Source organism: Aedes aegypti, chromosome 2, assembly GCF_002204515.2.
Source record: "Aedes aegypti strain LVP_AGWG chromosome 2, AaegL5.0 Primary Assembly, whole genome shotgun sequence".
Taxonomy (NCBI): domain Eukaryota; kingdom Metazoa; phylum Arthropoda; class Insecta; order Diptera; family Culicidae; genus Aedes; species Aedes aegypti.
This window is the reverse complement of record NC_035108.1, coordinates 468979455-469002146: the sequence shown is the minus strand read 5'-3', so window position 1 is coordinate 469002146 and position 22692 is coordinate 468979455. Positions and strand designations below refer to the sequence as shown.

Here is a 22692-nt window from a genome sequence, read left to right as displayed (position 1 = left end):
CATGCGTATCGCAAGAATAAAGGGTCAAAATGATTATGCCAATGGAAAATAGTTTAATAATTAATTGATTATGAGCTGGGTCGAAAAATTGAATTTTGGACGTAAACAAACATTTTCAATGACATTTCTCTCCTTCTAACCTAGCGACCTCTATATTGGTGGCGTATTAAATTTGCCTATACGCTTCCAATCGCGAAACGCAACATACTGTTAGCCATCTATACTTAGGTAGCGCAACTTGTCAGATGATGAGAGATTTGATTTTTCACGCATCCATCACATGCCGCTGGGGGGAAAATGTTTTATTTTTCTGATATAAAACGGTTAACAGTGAAACAGTTAGGCGGAAAAGGTAGGAATATCCATTCTCTTTGTTCTACATACGTTCGTTTTCTGTATTATTGCACTCCTTTCATAAAAATTGAGATCCGGCTGGTAGGAGCACTGGTTTGAGGTTGGAAAACTAGGATATGTGAGGTTAGTTTCATTGGAACTTTCGCCTGCGCGATTTTTGCGCTTGAATAAAACACGTTTCGGAACATTCTCCGCTGCCTCTAAAAATACCATTGGATAGTGAAATGAGTTTTCTACCATTGGATTTCATTCAATTTCATACATTACTTCACTTAAGCAGTAAAAATAAATGTATTCTTTCGAATGTTTTGAAACCATGAATAAGTTTGACATTGCTCTCGTCAACCATCATCGACGACAGCAGCACACCCCACCGGACAAATTGTCGTCTTGGGAGCGAATAGCCTTTTTCTTTCTTCCGGGCATATTATAATGATTACTTGAATGTCAAACACGCTAGAGCTGCTTATTCAAGTTTGCAATAATTTTCGTTTTAAGCTAAGTATGCTGTTTCCCTCAAGAAAAGTAAAGAAATTCCTTGACTGAGTGGGTCAAGAAATTTCCTACAGAGAGCCCCATTTGAAATGACATTTCTTCTCAACTGTGTACTGCGATCAGAAAAATGTGATTTTCTGGACCATTTCTGGGAAGAAATTTTCCACGCATCGAGATAGGCGATTCCTTTTCTTGTCAGTAGCAAACCAGCCTTTATATTATATTTTCCCTGGACCTTTTATCTACTACAACCACCTCCAACTTAGATCTAATACCCGCCACCATATGAATAATGGAGGCGCGTCGATTGCTTTAAGCGAAGTATGCACTTCAACAGAAAAGTAATCGCCTATCTCGATGCGTGGGAAATTTCTTGCAAGAAATGCTCAAGAAAAGCATTTTCGTTTGATCGCAGTACGCAGTTGAAAAGAAATGTCAATTCAAATGTAGCTCACTGTAGGAAATTTCTTGACCATTTCTTGGGCAGAAATTTTTACTTTTCTTGAGCGGAGCAGCATACTTAGCTGAAACGTAATCTGGTAGGCGTAGTTCTACGTCAAAAAAAACGTCTCGCCATAACTTGCCCCTTCAGAAACTCATCGGTGAGCTTGTTTTACTTTTTCGAACATGCTCACGTTTCATGCCTTTTCGAACGTGCGAGAGACGTTCGATTCGAACTGTCAAAGTGTCAGTCAGTCAGTCGTCCCTGTCCAAGCCCAAAAATTTTTTTTTTCTCCTCGTTCTCGCCACCCGATACAAGAGTCAGTGGAAGTGCTGGTGAATGGCAAACGGATAGCAATCCAAATCCAAGGCCAAGTGCGTGACCGGAGAATCATTCTGTCGCGACCGCTTCCGGGGTCGATTCCCATTGTGGACCAGAACAGCGTGACTACCGTGCATCCCGTTACATAACGCTGTGTTCCGACCGATGTTTGTTTTGGGTCGGTAATCTGAGAAAAACCGTATGTGACTTGCAAGTGCAAGCCCAATCACGGATTTGAAAAAAATCAATGTTTTAGAAGAATTTAAGGGGTAAGTATTTTGACAGTAGCGATGAATAAGATTCCTATCAGCCTTGTTTTTTCAACGATGTTTGGTTGAGTAAACTTCATTTTGTGATTAGCCGCAAGATCGGAGAAAACAAGCCGAGAAGACGATCGATCCAAGCAACACATGTTTGAATCTGTCATTCGGTGTCGCTATCAGTCATCCTGTGCTCGGTTTTTCGTTTCGTAATCACTCTTCGTCGATTTGTTTTTATCACTCGTATGTGGCAAATTTTGCGATCTTATGTTAATCTTGGCACTTTTCAGATAAAACAGATAAGCACGAGTGTAGACAGATAATAAACAGGGAGATGGCTAGCACTGGAAGCACGGGATCCACTTTTCCCAAGTGGCAGCTGGCTGTTTTGATTGGTGCCCCGGTGGCATTGGGAATCGGATATCTGTACTGGAAAAAGTCAACCGAAGCGGAAGAAGGATCCGGTGATAAACTGACCAAGAAGAAGCTGGGCGAGATTAAGGATAAAACCATTTCGCTGGACGGAGACGAGCGGTCACGGTCCCTGCAGGATGCCCCGGCCAAGAAGAAGGCTCCCACGCCGTTGGAGGAAGCGCAGAAACATAAGAATGAAGGAAATACGTATTTTAGGTGAGTTGCAGTCTGTTCAATGTTCTCGTTTTAGAATCTTGTTTATTGTACAGTCATACTACAGTTGTGTATCATCTAAGAGATAAGGGAGCGGGCCATTTGACATGATTTAAAGTTATTATAACTAACATGTTACCGTCATGCCAATATATTACAATTACAATTTGGCATAATGGACATGTGGCATATCTCTGGATCTAAACTTCATGTATTAGAGAAAGTTGGTCAGAATTAGCAAAGCTTCGCCGAGAAACCCTGCAAAGTTATATATTTGAACACTATGTGGCAATAGTGTACGTATTTACTTCTGGTATAATGCAAATGACGAATATTTCAGAATCCTAACGAAATAGATTGTTTTTCTCTTCAAGAAATACTCGTTTCCTTGACCTGATATACAGTATGACTAACAGGCTAACGTAATCAATAAAACAATAAATAACAAAATTACAAGAAAGTTGTTTGAAAAAAGAACATTATCATTGAAACCTACATACAGTATTGGACAAAACATTTGCAACTTTTTCGATTTACCATACAAAATGAACAACTTTGGTAAGCTAGATCTCAGTTATTTATGTACTGATTCAAATGAAACTTTCACAGAACATCAGATATAACTTGAATTTTAACATATATTTTTGAATAATTTTTCCAATCACGAGTTTATAAGTAATAACAGTTTGAGTAAAGTATAATTTTCGACAAAAAATTCAAAACTTTTTATCTCAAAATCTGATAGCCCTACACAAAAACTATCTTTAGCAAACTTTTTCATCTCGTCAAAATCTACAACTTTGCTGAAGATTTTTTTTTTTTTACTTATTCGTTTATTTGGTAGGCTCATGCGCCGACAGGCATAACGGAGCCGAATTCATTTGATTTGGTTTACAACATCTGTTTGCTTCTTAAACATCTATGTTAGTTTTGGGGAACCGTAAAACTCGCGGTTTGGTCGAGGTTAGGGAATACAATTCAAGCCTAATTTTTCAAATCGGCGTATCTAACACTCGGATGGTTTCGAGAAAAATGCGATGCAACATATTGTAAAGAATTTTAAATCCTGTTTAAAATGTTTTGCATTTTTTCTATTGCTGTGTCTACTAGAAATTGAAAAAAGCACATTGTTTCGAACCACTATTTAACAATTCCGATTTGTTTTGAATTTTATTGAAAAGCTGGTAAAATTATCGAATAAACCCTTTTGCTTTGTGCTGCTCACATACACCATGGATGGTTCGTCGATACCATACCTTGATTGATACATACACCTTGCTTGATGCGTCGATTTGACAGTTCGTTTTTCACTTGCGTCACGTCATATACACCAGTATTGTTTTGAAGTTGCACATACACCGGTTTGGAAATTCCCATGAAACTTAATAAAGTTAGTCAATTCGTCAGTTTCAACTTTCAACGACAACGAATGTTGGTTTCCGAATGCTTCCAATTTCAACTAGACCAACAGGAGCACCGGACGGAGCCGTGAGTAACAAAAGTAGAAGAAGAACAGTTCTTGTGAGAAATTTGGTGAGAAATATTGGCTAAAACCGAATACTGATGATGTTCCACATCAGTTTGCCGATCCGTAAGCTAGCTGCAGCTGTGGAAATCCGAATCTCTCGATTTCCAACATGTTTAGTGATTCGAAAACAGTATGACGTATCTGATGTTTATAATTTTAGGTTTTGATTCTGCATATAGGTCGCTTTACTATGAGCATATGTACGGTGTATGTGCTAGCATGAAAAATGTTGACAGTTGAGTCGCTTTGCAAACGAAGGGTGTATGTAGCCAAATTAAAAATACTCAGTAAAGTGCACATAGGGCATAATTTAAATTTATTTTTAAAAATCAAAAAAATGGTTGTAGGAATACTTTTATAGACTCAGTACGTAGATTATGCGTTTGTCAAGCCCACGCAAAGCAAATCTCGATTTGTTTATTTTTGCAGATACGTCGGATTGAAGAATTATGCTTGAATTATCTTTGGGGAAAGGATGGGATTTAAGGGTTTGATTGATCACAGATAGCAGCAAAGTGGCGGTATGATGCTGTTCGTCAATCATGGGGCGGACTTAAACGACCTGTAACGATACAACAAAATGGTTTCAAGGGGAACGAGGCGGACAAGCGGAACGACAGACAGGGTAATCAAACAAAAACATCGATTTTCTTCAAAAATTTGAAGAGGAGGAACATGTAATCGAAATCTAACCTACCCAACACATCTCTAATGTCTTCCTTATCTGGTTTTCCTTGGGCCCTGAGGGATGCACATAAATTGGTTCTGGCAATTTCGTATTCGGGACAGTACCAAACAATATGATTGATGTCTTGGTAGCCTGCGCCGCAACTACAACGATTGCTGTCTGCGAGCCCTATTCGATAAAAGTGTGAGCCCAGGGAGTAGTGATTGGACATCAGACGACACATTACCTTGATAAAATCTCGACTCATGTCCAACCCCTTAAACCACGGTCTATTCGATACCTGTGGGAGAATAGAATGTAACCACCTGCCCATATCCCCTTCATTCCATTTTTGTTGCCAACTGATCATGGCTTGCTGACGAGCAATTGTGAAAAATTCATTGAAGGTAATACGCCGTTCGTAAATATCACCTTCCATAGCGCCCACCTTGGCGAGTGAGTCCGCTTTCTCATTGCCCGGAATCGAGCAATGAGAAGGGACCCAAACCAAGGTGATTTTGTGATTCGATATAGCACTCAAAATGGATCGTATTTCCCGTAAGAAATACGACGAGTGCTTTACCGGCCTCATTGAACGAATAGCCTCGATGGAGCTAAGACTATCCGTGAAAATGAAGTATTGATCAGAGGGAAGAGAGGCAATTCGCTCTAATGCGTAGTGTATTGCCGCTAATTCAGCAACATATACGGAACAAGGATTCTGAAGTTTATGGGCGGCGCTATGAAATTCATTAAATACACCAAAACCAGTGGAATCATTTATTTTTGACCCGTCTGTGTAAAACGTTCTGTCGCTGCTGACTTGGCCAAACTTGTCTGTGAAAATTAATGGTATATACTCCGAGCGGAGTGGATCTGGAATTCCATGGATTTCTCGCTTCATGGTCAGATCAAAAGCTACAGTTGAACTGGAGAATACTGGGAAGCAACAACCGTGGGATACATTCGAGGAAGGATTAATCTCCAGAGTCATGTACCGGTAGTACAGTGTCATGAATTTTGTTTGAGGATTTCGTTCGATTAGCTTTTCAAAGTTTTCAATTACCAATGGGTTTAACACTTCACAGCGGATGAGGAACCGGAGCGACAATTCCGCGAAACGATCTGATAATGGGAGAACTCCTGCTAATACTTCTAAACTCATTGTATGCAGTGATGCATTTTGAACTGAACGCGAGCCAAAAGTGAACGGAGCCCGAGCCAAATTTGCACAAGAACGCAGTAGTCAATGAACTTGCGAGCAAGAGCCTGTCGTTGCTCAAGAACGGCCCGTTCAGTTGGCAATTATGATCGAAGCTCTCGTTTCGGAAATAAAGGAATGATTCGCCGTAAAGTTCCATAAAGCGAAAAAAACATACAGTTTATGGTATTATGCATATCAAAATCAAAGCTTTGGCAAAGATTTTTGTCATTAATCAGTCAACATTTATTGGGTTCAATTTTTGGCTCGAACGGGTTCAGATTTTTGAACTGAACAATGTTCAAGCCTACTTGATCGCTGCGTTCAAAAAAATGAACTGGAACGCGAACTGAACGCGTTCAAATGCATCACTGATTGTATGAGTTGAGTTCATGCATCCTAAAGCGATTCGAATACAGCGATACTGAACACGCTGCAGCTTCAAGATGTGAGTTTTCGCGGCGGATTGGAAGCAAAAGCTACCGTATTCGAGGACCGAGAGTATTGTTGTACGATATAGCTTTATCAGATCTTCCGGATGAGCTCCCCACCATGTTCCTGTGAGTGTACGCATGAAATTGATTCGTTGCTGGCACTTCTGATGCAGATACTTGATGTGCTTTCCCCAGGTGCATTTGGAGTCGAACCAGACCCCTAGATACATGTGCGAAAGGCCTTGAGTGAGTTCCTTACCCATGAATTGAAGCTTGATCTCTACTGGGTCACGCTTCCTAGAAAAGACAACTAACTCAGTTTTCTCCGGAGAGAATTCGATACCCAGCTTTACAGCCCAAGTAGACAAATTGTCTAAAGTATCTTGCAGTGGTCTTTGCAGATCATCCGCCCCTGGTCCTGTTACGGAAACAACGGCATCATCTGCAAGCTGTCTTAACGAGCAATTTTCCACGAGACAGTCATCGATGTCTCTGACATAGAAATTGTAAAGAAGGGGGCTTAGGCATGAGCCCTGGGGGAGACCCATGTAACTAATTCGTGAAGTTGTTGAGGTTCCGTGAGAAAAGCTCATACGTTTCTCAGACAACAAGTTATGCAAGTAGTTATTTAAAATTGGGGAAAGACCACACTCGTGGAGTTTGTCTGAAAGGACGTCTACATTAACTGAATCAAAAGCCCCTTTAATGTCCAAGAATACTGAACCCATTTGTTCCTTTTGAGCATAGGCCAGTTGGATTTCTGTAGAAAGCAACGCTAGACAGTCGCTCGTTCCCTTACCTCTGCGGAAACCAAATTGCGTATCTGATAGAAGGCCATTCGATTCAACCCATTTGTCAAGCCGTAAGAGAATCATTTTCTCTAATAGCTTTCGAATGCATGATAACATCGCGATAGGTCGATACGAGTTATAATCCGACGCGGGTTTACCGGGTTTTTGGATGGCTATTACTTTCACTTGTCTCCAGTCATCCGGAACAATGTTGCCCTCCAAGAATCGATTGAAAAGATTCAGCATGCGCCTCTTCATGACGTCTGGGAGGTTTTTAAGCATGCTGAATTTAATTCCATCCATGCCTGGGGCAGAGTTGTTACATGAGAGGAGAGCAAGTGAAAATTCAACCATCGTAAATGGTGCATCCATCTCGTTTCTGTTGGTTTGCGTGTCGCGAATGATTTGTTGGGTTGGAACGGAATCCGGGCAGACCTTCTTGGCGAAGTCGAAGATCCACCGAGGAGAGCTTTCGCGATCCTCATTAACTTTTGAAGCGTTCCGCATTCTTTTCCCGACGGTCCAAAGTGTTCTCATTGACGTTTCGCGCGATAGCCCGTTAACAAAATTACGCCAATATCCGCGTTTTTTCGCCTTTACAAGGCTTTTAAATTTTCGCTCGAGCTTGGTAAACCGGTCGTAATTTTCTAGTGTACCGCGTTTGCGAAATTCTTTGAACGCGGCGGATTTATCGCGATAGACCTTAGTACACTCGTCGTCCCACCACAGAGTGGGTGGCCGGCTTCGTACTGCAGATCCTGGAAAAGGGCGACGCTGGGCTTGAAGAGCACTCTCAATAATTAACCCGGAGAGAAATTGACATTCTTCCATCGGAGGAAGGACATCCACTAACTGTTCGCCATCGGAGACCACCTCGGCGTATTTTTCCCAGTCAATGTGCTTGGTGAGATCATACGGGCGGTTTATCTGACGAATTGGATTCGAATTATTGGTAACTGAAATTCTGATAGGCAAGTGATCACTACCATGGGGATCTTGAATTACTTTCCACGTGCAATCCAATGATAGTGAACTCGAACAGATTGAGAGGTCTAACATGCTTGGAGGATCTGGAGGTTTTAATCGTGTTGCTTCCCCCGAGTTCAAAATTGTCAAGTTGAAGTAGTCACAAAGGTCATATATCAAGGAAGCGCGGTTGTCGTCCCTCGGTGACCCCCAGGCTGTACCGTGAGAATTGAAATCCCCTAGGATCAACCATGGTGCAGGCATAGCGCGGCATATGGCCGAAAGATCTCTGCGAGATACTCTGACATTAGGTGGTATGTACACGCTGGCTATGCTGCAACTTTTACCTCGTATAGTAACATGACAAGCAACTACTTCAGTGCCTATCATCGGGGGGAAATCAATTCTATAAAAGGAGTGGAGTTTATTGATCCCTAAAAGCACTCCTCCATACCCATCCCCTCGATCTAGACGAATAATATTAAAATCGTGGAAAGGGACATCTTTATCGGAAGTTAGCCATGTTTCACAAAGGGCAAATACGTCACAGCGCGTACTGTGAATTAAAAATTTGAACTCGTCTATATTTTTTAAAATGCTTCTACAATTCCACTGTAGCACTTCGATCATATCCCCGACCTCGTTGGTTAAATTAGCCATCGAAAGATATGAACGAGTCAAGAATTGGCCAATTTGAAGCCAATTGCTTCAGAAGAGGTTTAACCAAAGGAAGAATCATATTGATAAGGTTCCTTATTGCGGGCGAGACTTCGAACATTTGGAAGATGATATCCACTAACCCAGAAAGAGTCATTTTTCCGGAAGCGTCGACCTGTTCTTGTCGACTTTTCTGGTGACAAGATTGTTGGTTTTCTGAGCAAAAAATGGGGGCATCCGGGGTTTTGGATGTTCCTGGAAGTGACGGAAAGTCTCCAACTGAGAATTTGAAACCCGGAGGTACTGCGTTAGTAGATTTTCTGTCCCTTCTTGATTTTACCAGAGATGGTTGGAGAACCTGTTCAACAGAAACGTTTTGAGGATCATGCTGGCGTTGTTTGAGCCGCTTTGCAATGGCTCGCTTCCTCTTGGTTCCTGTGTTAATGACAGTGTACTCTTCTCCATCCTCAGTGCCAGAGCCCAGATCTTCAATAGGCAGGGAAGTGAAGAGGTTATTGCTGTTACTCGATTGGGCTGGTGGATCATTGGTCGGAGCGATCTTTTTCAGAATTTCTGCGTAGGATCGCTTCGATCGTTGTTGCAAGGATCGAATTGTGTGTTTCTCCCGCTCTATAAACTTCGGGCATGCGACTAGTTCATGTGGAGCTTGTCCACAGCATGTACATTTTGGTTCGCTTGGACAAGGGCCCTCCACATGCTGTTCTCCGCACTTGCTGCAACGAGGTTTGTTACAGCAGTACGTTGCGGTGTGCCCTAATTGTTGGCATTTTTCGCAGTGCATGACCGTCGGTTTATAGAGACGGACAGGTAAACGAAGAAGCCCAATCACGAGGACGTCCGGGAGGGCTGACCCAGAAAAAGTCACTCGAAACGAATTTGAAGGTTTTTTGGTGCCATCAGATGACACGTGGTTCATTTGTTTGACATCAATTATCTGTACTGGAGGAACGGCACGATTTTTAAAACCTCCAGTACCAGATCTGATGTCCTCACATGTCAAAAACGGTTCGGTAACTACTCCTGAGCACTCGATCTCTTGACTAGGCAAGTAGACATGGTACTCCCTCAGAAAAAGCTCGTAGCCAGCAATCCGATTTGCTTGTTCGCGGTCACTGACGGTGACCCGCAATTTATTACGGTTGGGCGAAGACACCTCGACAATGTCTCGAAACGACTTTGCCAGATCCTTCTGAATTTGAAGCTTGTTTAACGGTTTGCCTTTGGGCCGAAAAAAAACCAGGAAGGGACCCTTAGATCCGGGCGGATAAGCTTTAAGGCGGGGGGTCGCAGTGGAAGAAGCGCTAGAAGAACCATTTGTCTGGGAAAGAGGAAGACTTATTGCTTGGGGAACCACAGAATGCATTTTCAGACCAGTATTGTTCATCCCTGAGGTGGAGGGAAGCACTGCATTATCCTCGACGGACGTATCCATCGATTCTTGGAGCTTACTCAATAGTTCAAATGAGGGAGATTCTACTGATTCAACATCATCATCAGAGATATCGAACCTTTTCGCCCCCCCGCCGTCATCGGTTACGTCCATTGAGATGGCTTAGCACCACCCTAGTGGACAGCCGAAACCAAAAACAATAGTAAAACTATCAACAACTAACCTAATATTTACAAAACAAAACAAAAAAAAAAAAAGAAGAAGAAGGATACTAGTAGTAATGATAATGATAACTGATGAATCAATCCAAATATTAATAATAATAATAATAAAAAAAAAAACTTTTTAAACTTACTAACGTGGGCCGTGGGCCGTAAGTTGGCAACCACTGATATGTACCCGAAAACAACTATCACGTGAGACGGTGGATGGGAAAACAATAAGGCGAGAAGCAATAAAGAGTAAAACTACTTATCTATCCGTTCGGGGTGTAGGTAGTTTTTTTGTTGCTGCGCCAATTTCCAATACAGCAGCCGTACTCGTCTATGTCGCCGTCGTCGTTGTTGTTATTGGCGACCAGATGATGACGATGATGGACTTCGATGATCGTCTTTGGTTAAAGATGAACGATGCTGCAATGGCATCGCCAATGCCAGCTCGCTTCCCGTCGTCGGCAGGAATCACCTTGCGAATTATTGCACAAGCAGGATGGCAAGGATATAAAATAAAAACCTCAGCGTGAGGAAAAAACAAAAACTCCACTTGTGGAAAGATTATCGCGCGATGATAAGCGGAACAATGCGTCTGACTCGTCCGAAAGCTCGACAGGGAATGATTTGCTGAAGATACCATGAAGCTATTCCTTAAATATGTTTAATTATGTCAATTATAAAAAATCGTCAAAAATTTCAATTTAATCAAACCGTTACTGCTTTTCAACTTGTGATTGGAAAAATCACTCAAAAATATATGTTAAAATTCAAGTTATGTCTGATATTCTGTGAAAATTTCATTCAAATCGGTCCATAAATAACTGAGATATAGTTCATCAAAGTTGGTAATTTTGTATGGAAAATCGAAAAAGTTGCAAATGTTTTGTCCAATACTGTAGTTCCAAATTAATTCAATATATGTTAATAATATCTCGGAATCTCAATTAAATAGAAAATTTTTGACTTCGAGAAAATTGTTCAGAGCAAGCAGGGCTTATCGGATGATATCTGCTAAGTTCCAAATTCATGGACTTTCCAGTTTGCATTTCTGAAGGTATCTCTGGAAGCATTTCTGTAGGAATGTGAAAGTTCTGGAGAAATGCTTGGGGAATTTCTGAAAAAAAAAATGCTTGGAAGAATTCTTGAAGGGACCATTGAGAGAATTACTGAAGATAAACTTGAGAGATTCCTTTTGTGAGATGTGAACTTTGTGAGATCTTATATGGAATTAATCAAGTACCTACTCCCTCAAGAATTCCCCTGGGGTGATTCCTGAATGAATCCCTGGGAAAATCCAAGAATTGACAAAATCCGTGGGGGAAGTTTTGAAGGAATGATTATGTAATTTCGTTAAGGGATCCCTAGAAATATTTTTAAAAGAATCCCTGGTAAAATATTTGAAGAAATCTCGAGAAGCATCCCTGAAGGAATCCATAATGGGCATTCTTGGAAGAAATCCTGGAAAAAATTCTTCATAAAACAATAAATGAATCCGTGGTAGTACAGGTCGGACTCGATTATCCGGAGTATCGATTTTTTTCACTCCGGATAATCGAATCACTGAGATAAAATTGAAATCTTCGATAAAAAAAAACCTAAATATTATATTTTTTTCGTTGTTTTATTTATATGATGCGGTGGCGTAGTCAGAATATATTTCTAGGAACAAGAATTTTTTTTTTTTTAATCAGCCTACACAAAAAAACACTTTCAAATACGTTCAAAACTGCAAAACCATTCATATTGTATATTCCAATACCAAATTATCTCACAATTATGCATAAAAATTGAAAAACAAGAACATCAAAAAACAAATTCCAGATAATCGAGTCCGAAATTCCGGATAATCAAATCCCGGATAATCGAGTCACCGGATAATCTAGTCCGACCTGTATTCCAAGATTTTTTTTAAAAGAATTTATTTGTGATAGCGTCCCTAGTGAAATTCCTGAACTAATCTTTAAAGGATTTTCCGAAACAATCCTTAGACGAATTTCTTATCGTATCTCTAGAGCATTTTTTTTTCTATCTTTATTAAGGAGCCGTCCACAAATGACGTAGAATTTTTTCACTGGTTTTTTACACCCCCTCCCCCCTCGTAGCATTTCATCACAAATGCTGATACCCCCCCTTGGAATATACGTAGCATATCAAGCAGCCGCCCCCCCACCCCTCCCAATTTTTTAATTTGTTTTCCTCAGCGTAAAAACGAAACATTAAAATCCAGAAATTCAAAGTTTGATATTAAAAACTGACTGAAACGTCAAACGCACAAGAATAATTTGAAAAACAGTTCAAACTAACTTATTTCCTGTTTAAGTTACATAATTTTGGTTCGCAGTTTAAATTTAAATTGGTTAAATGTAGGTTGAATTTGATTTGTAGTATTTTTGCTATTGGTAAAACCTAAAACAAGTTTGGATTGATAAATCTAACAGCAATGAGTAACGGTTCAAAGTATTTTAAAATATATTAAAGAGAAGTTTTGTTATATTAGAGGATTTTTTTTTAACTTTTCGTGATTAAGAAACAGATTTCAGTGAATATGATCAACAAAATACCTTAATTTGTTAAGGATCTCCGTAAATTCAAATCCATTCAGCAAACAGTGGCTAGATAGTGAAAAATAACATATGTAATATTTGAAATTAGCGATTTTTATACAATCATCTTTATTAGTAAGGTACAGTGGGGGAAGTGGGGATAAGTGGATCATTCGTCAATATTGAGCATAAATGCTTGAATATGTTGAATGTTTTCGCACCAATGCTACGTTTTAGGTTATATTCTTACGTCCACACTGATACTATGCAAAAATGGTCCTACACGTACACTAACACAAGCAAACTTGTTAGCTGCAAAAATTAATTAATTTCAAAATTGTTTTCCATCAATCAAAAATCCTTTGTATCTCTATCTAAAATCTAATTCCATTAGTTTTTTCGACACATGGTGAGCATTTCAGTTCTAATTGAATGAATCACAATGAAAAATATGTGATTTTTATAAATAAATACAGATATACTGTACATGGTACACTTACCTCTACTTTTTAATAGGGTGGGGTAAGTGGATCAAGTATTATTATCATTCATTGACAGACTGCTTACGAGAATTTCAATAAGTTTTAATATTCGCAAATGTTGTTTTCCCTTATTTTTTTTCTAACCTTTCTGATATAAAAAAATATATAATAATAATTTCAAAACTCACACGAAACTTTTCGTCGTTTATCTAGGCTGAGTTGCAAAAGAGCAAAATAAGCTAATTCTCCAATTGAAAGCATATTACTGTACCTTATTTGACCTTATAAATTATTCTAGACAGATGATACAAACATATTCATAAATAGAATAAAAAGATTTCAGTTTGTTATTCAAAAATTAATGTAACTAATATTTTTAAACTACATGTGTTTTTCGAAAACACCGTTAGGAATAATCCTACAATACTTCTTTATAACTTATGTGTATAAATGTATGAATTTTCTCAAAAAAATTTCTAGGTACAATGTTTTTTTGTTGTACGAATTAGTGTAAACTACCGTATACATATTTTTAAATATATTTTGATTAAATAAAGATACTTTTTTATTTTAAAGTATTAAAATATACCATTACTAGCACTAATAATAAGAACGAGAGTAACATCATTCTTACTATACATAATTACATCCCATTTGTTCTGAAAACAGATTTTTTTCTATTGGTGATCCACTTACCCCACTATGGTGGGGTAGTGGATCATTTGGCGCAAATTTTTAGGTCTCTCATACTCAATACATAACAATCAGAAAAATCGAAATCATCGATGCCTTGAAGTATATTAGTCCCTCATTTGTTATCCACAGAAAAAAGTTTGAATTACATTATTCACGTTAGCTGTACATAACAATGAAGTTGACTCTTGATTTTTCTGTATCCACTTACCCCACGGTACCTTATTTCAACTATACTTCATCATCGTCTTCTACACTGAAATATTGAAGACAAATAAGTTGAAGTACACCATCTTTATTGGGAGCACTTGTAAAGAATACTGGAATAAATTTGTAATGAAAACCCTAAAAGAAAATAAAATGCACGAAAATTCTGAAATTATTGGTAAATAAGGATTCTGGTAGTCCTGGGAAGATTATCCAGATTATTATTATCCAGGCTGTTCCATCAAGATCATTGATATATCGAAACAAATTGATGAGTTGACTGAGTAGAGATCTCCTGTTACATTGAACGCACTTAAATGTCTTGTTTTACTATAATAACGTTAATATTTACCTAAATGAGCATATATTCCTATATTCTTTTGAGAGAATAAAGCTCCAACAAAAAATGTGAATTAAAGTAAAACAGTTTATTTTATGTCTTGTTAATAAAGGGAAAAACAATATCTTCCAAGTCAATAAAGCATTTTTTTTCTTAACTCATTATACTTTCTATTTGTTAATTCATAAATAAAATAGTTTGGACACAAATACAATATAAAATTCACATAACTATTTAAAGCTTTATAAAATCTGTTCAATTGTCAGAAAAATTACAAATTTCTTAGGAATTTTTAAATTTTATAATATTGATGTTTTGAAGCTGAATCATCATTTTTAAGTTAAGTTTAAAAATTCAGACAACTTAGTTTGATATAAAACTGTTCTGTCTTTCTTTTATTCTTTGTAACGAAATGATTCAAAATGTTACGTCCACAAGTTGGGACCCCTCCCTCCCCCTCGTCACACATCGTCACAAATTCGAGAAGCCCCCCTCCCCCCTAAAATGCTACGTCATTTATGGATGATCCCTAACGAGATTTTTAGCCCTGCGCTAGTTCATCTCGGGACCAACGGCTTTACTTCTCTTCCGAAGGAAGTCATCACTGAAATTTATAGTGACTATCTCGGGGATGGGTCCCATTTGGGGGGTGCCAAGGGAGCAAATGCCCCGGCCCCCCCGATCAGAGGGGCCCCCAAGAAACCTAAATTATGTACAAAAAAAAAACAATTACAATATTTTGCTATTTTTTTTTTCAATATTTTGCAATATTTTTTCTTTTTATCTTTTCTAAATATGTATCTGAATTTCACAATTAGGTTTAGTCAATAATGATCAAAATATTCAAAACTCTTCTCGAGTGTTTTCAAACATAATTGGAATTGAAAATTCGTTTCACGTTTTTGCGGGATCTAAAGAGATGTGGCTTAACTTCTCAATTCAAAGAGTTTATTGTTTTCCAATCTGAACTCTACAACTTGATCATATGTTATCAGGAACTTGAAGTGAAATCAAAACTCTTTTTTGAAGCGGTAATCAGTATTTATAATAACTTATCTATGTTGATATAGTTCTCTAGTTGACGAAGTTTTTTTTTTTGAATTCAGTAAAAGCATAGAGTTAACATAAAAAAAATACATAGAATAAAAATACTATGTTAATTTTTTTCGAGAGATTGCGGCAACCAGACTTTAAACTTGTACTCAATAGAGTGAAACGATTGTGAAAAAAAAATATTAATATATTCATATGACGAGCCGATGTTAAAATTCGGTCCAGTGAAAAGATTAAAAATTAGAAAGAAGAGAAACAAATTGATTAATTGAAACTAAAAATTAATGTTAATAATGCCGACGACAGAATAATTTGAAAAAACTTTTCGTTTATTTTACAAGGATTCATAACAGCTAGTCGGTTTGTTCAGTACCTTGAAACGTTTAATGTTGCGGTAATGTTGAATGCAGAGGCGTCTGGTCAGCCTGTTCAACCTGTTCATTGAACAGGTAGACCATTTGAATCAAAATCGTACAACTAATTTAAAAAACAAATTAAATTCAACAAATCTTAAAATAGCTTGAAGGTTTTCAATATAGTGTGGGTTCATTCGCACTACATAGAAAGTAGCATAGCAATTGTTCCAAGGCGCCAAGAACGATCACGTAGTGTGCTGAGTTCTCGCACCATGGAAAACGCTCGCTTGATACCCACAGCACGAGCGTGGTACCTACTTCACTAAAGACAGCAGCGCAAAAGTTGGAGAGACATGCCGTCGGAAAATGCTACTGTGCATTCAACCTGTTCAACTGCAGCTAAGGCTAGTAGTTACCCTTTAATGGGTGGTAGTAACTGGTAATAACTAAGGTCCCACAGCTTAAATCTGTACACGCTCAAAAGCATACATGTGTGGAAACAACCCGTTCAACTGAAGGAATTGAACACTTTTTTTTCTTTCCGAAAGATTTGTGCACTCTAAAGAGATTCCTAACAGAATGTTTTTTGTTCGGAATAGATCGAGTGCCCATCCATCCAGATCTATTTACACGAACTTAGGATATCGACATTATGACATGAGAGATTTTAATAACAATCAAATGCACACCAAGCATATGTAAGTTTGATTCATCCATTGTTAAAACAACAAAATTTAATTCTGGTCTATGGTGAATTTTGCGCTGTCAATATGGAAATGGAATGTTCTTAGAATGTAAAGCATGCAAGTATGATGCTAACTTTCATGCAATACGAAGTCGGTTTCTCTCGACAGGTTCAACCGGTTCAACCAGCCGATTTGAACAGGCTGAGGAAGATGATAAAAGGTATTATCAATGAAATTAGCGCAGTTATATTTTCTTCGTAGACTGCTCCGAGTTCCATTTTTTAAATAATAGATGAATCCTTATTTGTTTTCTTCATAAATTATTGTGAGATTAACGTTGTTTTTAAAAGAAGGATTAACCTTTCTAACGGAATTGTCGGGTCGCCACCGAAGCAGACGGCGTGCAAATCATTCGTGATGTGCTTTTGAACGGTAACACGCAGATACGCGCGCATTTCAAACGCAATGTCAAAATTCAAGTACCTAGGTTTGAATTTTTTCGTTCTTCAGGGATGCGAATATTTCAAATTAACTTAATCTGAAACATTTGATGATTTTCTTATCACTGCGATGATATATCGACCTTTTCAGTTAATCGAATACCGTGGATTTTTCTTGCAGAACACAATACATAATACACACATATTCACATATTAGTTTCAATGCCTGGGGACCAAGAAAATTATTTTTGTTTCTAAATTTCTGCCGGATACACGAGATTAATATCCAGCTGAAAATATTTCCAAGTCAAGCAAAACTTACCAGGGAATTTTGAAAAAAAAACAATCACTGCATTTATCTTACTAAATGCAAGAATGCATATTTGTACATTGATACATTTTGTTGTTTCTGATAAGTTTTGTAGCTGAAACGTGCAAAATCCAGTTGATCACCAATTTACTGTTTTAATAGGCGCTACTAAGCAAAACATATTTCTTGTTGTTGCACAGGTGGTTGGTTTGGGCACGCGACGCCTCTGGTTGAATGTCATAAACTTTCCAGGATATGAGGAGAAGGAAAGGGCGTTTATGTAAGTGATACTCCAGGAAAAGTAGCATTGCCCTGTCTGAGGGGAAATTGTTGAATTCTTGATACAACAGTTACTCACACAATTTAGGATTGCAATGGAAATGGCATAGTTCTTCTTCTTCTTTCTGGCGTTACGTCCCAACTGGGACAAAACCTGCTTCTCAGATTAGTGTTCTTATGAGCACTTCCACAGTTATTAACTGAGAGCTTACTTTGCCGATTGACCATTTTTGCATGTGTATATCGTGTGGCAGGTACGAAGATACTCTATGCCCTGGGAATCGAGAAAATTTCCTTCACGAAAAGATCCTCGACCAGCGGGATTCGAACCCACGACCCTCAGCATGGTCATGCTGAATAGCTGCGCGTTTACCGCTACGGCTATCTGGGCCCCCTAGTTCTATACACAATTGAAAAAAGAACAATAATAAGAGTGAAAATATGCAATGTTCGATATGAGGGGGTTAAGGTGAAGATGAATCGAAGCCAAAGTTCAAATTTTCAAGAGCACGGATCTCGAGAACCAAATACCCATTTGAGCTGAAAACTTAATCGATTGGTCACCACCAACTAGTGACCAATCGATTAAGTTTTCAGCTAAAACGGATGTTTGGTTCTCCAGATCCGTGCTCTTGAAAATTTGAACTTTGGCTTCGATTCATATTCACCTTAAAAGCTACACACACCAAGAAAATCTTAGATTTACACGTAACGTAATTTTAGCCTCAATCAAGCAAAGCCATTTCTCATATATTATTCAATGCATATCTTAGAACCGAACACCTGATTCAAAAATCAAATTCATTACGTAAGTTTGTGAAATCGTGTTGATTTTGTTCTTTAAGGGGCCCCCTTTATGAGATCTGATCCGGGCCCTCCGAAGCCCAAATCCGGCACTGCCTGGTATTATACTATCACTGAACCAAGAAATATCATAGAAATTATTAAAAACGTCACTTACTTTGGCGATACTTGAAATCCCATTCATATTATGTGTATCCAATGATATTCATGTGGAAAGTACATAAAACTCATTATTATACCTCATAATATTCATTAGTCAACACTATATATTATATATGAACGAAAGTTATGTATGTTATCCGATAACTATTATGGGATAGGCACATGTGCAAATTTAATCGTTTTACTGGAAGTATTTTCATGATGGCGAGTTCGGCTGACCTGATAAATGGAGTGAAAATGATTTGAATTGCGCACCATGGGATATTTTACGAATATGTGAACCTAAAGGGTAAGTTGAATATTCATAAATAAAACCATGAAATATGAATTCATTGATCTGTATTTGAACTTACAGCAAAGCAACAGAAAATTAAATTTAGAACGCCCTGACACCGTAAAACAAGCAAATGATCAGGAAATATCATCGATCCAATTGCAGATGAGAGAAATGGTAAATGCATGACGATGGAAGAAATGGAAAAACGGAAGGTGGACAATCCGGAACACCCAAAATGGTATAGGAAGCGATACCCAAATTTAAGGATAGAAGACCGTTCAAACTTTGTTTATGAACCCTAATTTAAATTCGCTTAATCATATTTTATTTTGGAAGACAAAACATGCTGAATAAATATAATTAAATTTAAATTATATTTTTTATAAATTTCTCTCAAAATCAGTAATATTCCCCATTTCAATTAATTGTGCTATCATATAAATATCATTAACAAAATTAATATATGCCATCTGAATTTCACATAAAAGTCATTGACAAAATCCAATGGTTCAAATAAAATTTTCATTTTAAATTTATGTGATCTGTCAGATGAATCCAATCATAATCAAGTCGGAATAGTTTATGTGATAAACCGATGAGCGTTATGTGAAAAACTACATGGAAAAAAAACTATAAGTGTTTTCAGATAATATTAATATGATTCCTTGGTTCAGTGTATAGCGAATCGATTAATGATCGCTATGAGTATAACTGTCATCAACGCGCCAGTTCATAGGACTACAAAACGTCACGTCGATAATCGATTCTGCACCATTTCTGCGGAAGGTACTCACTGTACCCACATTTGCCTGCTCTACATTCAATGCGGCCAGGGATTCCAACAATAGCTGGCCTCTTTGATTGGTGCAGCGGCTACCCCACTCCACTGCCCATGCATTAAAGTCGCCAGCTATCACTACTGGCTGCCGATCAGCTAGTTTGGCTATCATCCTGTCGACCATGTGGGAGAACACAACAACACTTATCGATAACTGTGGGGTGACTGTACCTTGAGAAAGACATAAATTTATCTAAACCGTTGTTTATGGCTTACTTATATCTAACGATATTACAATCGCTTATTTTCAGAGATGGGAAATACGACCAAGCGATAAAAGAGTATGACCTGGCCATTGAAAAGTGTCCTCAAACGGAGATCAACGATTTGTCTACATTCTATCAGAACCGGGCAGCTGCTTATGAACATCTCCAAAAATGGGCGGCTGTAATCGAAGACTGCAGCAAAGCTCTGGAGTGCAATCCAAAATATCTGAAAGCCTTGAAGCGAAGGGCCAAAGCCTATGAACAGCAGAAGGAACTGGCGGCATCTCTGGAAGATACCACGGCTGCTTGCATTTTGGAAGGATTCCAGAACAAACACACACTGGTTTTGGCCGACCGTGTCCTGAAGGAACTGGGCAAACAGCACGCCCAGGAAGCCCTGAAGGAGAAACACAACGTTCAGCCGTCGAAATTCTTTGTCAAAAATTATTTTTCATCGTACTCGGACGATCCCATCAAGAAGATGGTATTTGCCAGCACAGAACCGAAGGGCTTCGTCAAAGCAAAGCTCCTGCTGGATCAGGGACAATACGAAGGAATAATCGCCGCATGCACCGAAGAAATCGAAACCAGTGAAGCCGATGCGGAGTACAAAATCGAAGCATTGCTGCTAAGGGCTACGTTCTATCTGCTAACGGCAAGCTATCCGGAAGCGACCGCTGACCTGGAAGCTGTCATTGGATCGGAATTGGCCGACAAGAAAATCCGGTCGAATGCTCTCATCAAGCGAGCATCTTTGGCCATGCAGACGCAACCCAACACGCCTGAAGAGTGCTTCAGATACTTCAGCATGGCCGAAGATCTTGACCCAAAGAATAGCGACATCTATCACCACCGTGGACAGGTTTATATCCTGATAGAGCGTCTAGAGGAAGCCATCGCCGATTTTGAGAAAGCTTGTTCCCTATGTCCCAGTTCCGGCATCATCGAGATCCATCGCTGCTATGCCAGCTATCGATTAGCCCTCAACAACAAGGACGAATTCGCCCTTCGTAAGGTGATGGACGGTTTCCGGAATGCCATCGAACGGTTCCCAGACTGCGTCGAATGCTACAGCCTGATGGCTCAAGTTTTGTCCGATCAGCAAGAATTCCAGGAGGCCGATAACTTCTACAACAAAGCCACCAAAATCGAGCCGGAAAATGCGCAAATCTTCGTCCACAAAGCCCTGCTCCAGCTTCAATGGAATGCAGATATCCAGGCCGCGGTTGAGCTAATCGAGAAAGCAATCCAGATTGACGATAAGTGCGAGTTTGCGTACGAAACGCTTGGAACTATTCAGGTGCAACGGGGACAGCTTCAGGAGGCCATCAAACTGTTCGACAGTGCCATCAAGCTGGCCAAGACCGAGATGGAGCTGATCCACCTGTACTCGCTTAAGGATGCGGCCATCGCACAGGTCAATGTGACGAAAAGCATGGGATTGGACATTAGGAACCTGGTTGGAATGCCTCAATTCTAAGCGAGTGAAGTTGCATATCGCAGAAGAAAAAAAATCGTGCTCTAATCAATGAATACTTTTACAGAACATCACCAACTAGTTGCAATGCTTTTATATATCTTTACGCGCGAGTAGATTCTTATAGCTACTTGATTTCGTTATGCCGAAATTGTAAGTGTTTCTGTTCATTGTTTCGATGATACAGCCCTGAGTATAACAAATTAACGAAAATCGTGCTAGTTTTCCTATTTTGTAAGAAAATAAATACTTTGTTTTGAGGTCTCCTACAGTTCTGATACTTGTGACGCATTTGTGGAATACGGTCAAGAGTCCTTTCAGTACGGTTGGTGAAAACGTCGAACTAAGGCGAGTTCAAAATTGTCTCCAAACAAATTCTTCTAATTTGTAGAAGATTACAAGCTTTTATAGGCTCTAATAAAGTAGGTATAAAAATATATTCTCTGAAGGTCAGTTAAGGGATTGCAGTGTGTATCACTAACCGTACTATAGAAATCTTGGTATCGTGGTACAATTATCTTGAAACAAATTCCACACTTAAATTTACGTCTCCAGTCAGGGTCCGCTTGCAATAGTTTCCATGTAAAAAATCGTACCACGGTATTGGAGCTACTTGTGCGTTTCAGGTATCACAAAGGCAAGTTACAGTAAATGCAGATTATTAAAAATCGTGGTAACTTTAAATTTTAAGTCGTACATATTATAGATACAAACTTTAAACAAACTATTGTATGCTAGGTACAATTGAATACAATAATAAGAAGTTATGTTTAAACCCACAAGTGTTTTATTTATTGTGGACTAATTACACTCGTAATCTAAATGCCAGTTCGTAATCTAAAGATCAGTTCGTGACAGCATAGACAAACAGACGTAACACTTAAAACAATTAGGGAAAGTATGCAGTTTAGCCACCTTCAGGAAAAGTCGATAAAAGTGCGAGAAATATTATGGAAGCTTTGAATTTTTACATGATTTCTAACAGTTTTTAGATCAATACACTAGATTTGCATGATTTCCGTGGTCTTAAAAAGCTCATGAATGAATGATTTTTCAAAATTTGTCATTTTTCGAGTCGATTTTTTACATATGGGGTGAAATGAGCCTCATAGATTTGGTTGTGAAAGTATCTCATATAATCTGAAAATTCAATTGCTTTTTTCATTACACTTG

General features: G+C 38.7%; 1 protein-coding gene across 1 annotated transcript; it reads left to right on the top strand.

Annotated features, from left to right (window-relative positions):
• Window positions 1–1544: 1544 nt before the first annotated feature.
• Window positions 1545–22298, top strand: LOC5568071 (mitochondrial import receptor subunit TOM70). The gene is made up of 3 exons (XM_001651955.2): window positions 1545–1881; window positions 2163–2502; window positions 20088–22298. The coding sequence occupies exons 2-3, from the start codon at window positions 2207–2209 to the stop codon at window positions 21520–21522; spliced, it is 1731 nt and encodes a 576-aa protein (XP_001652005.2). The 5' UTR covers window positions 1545–1881; window positions 2163–2206; the 3' UTR covers window positions 21523–22298.
• Window positions 22299–22692: the final 394 nt, after the last annotated feature.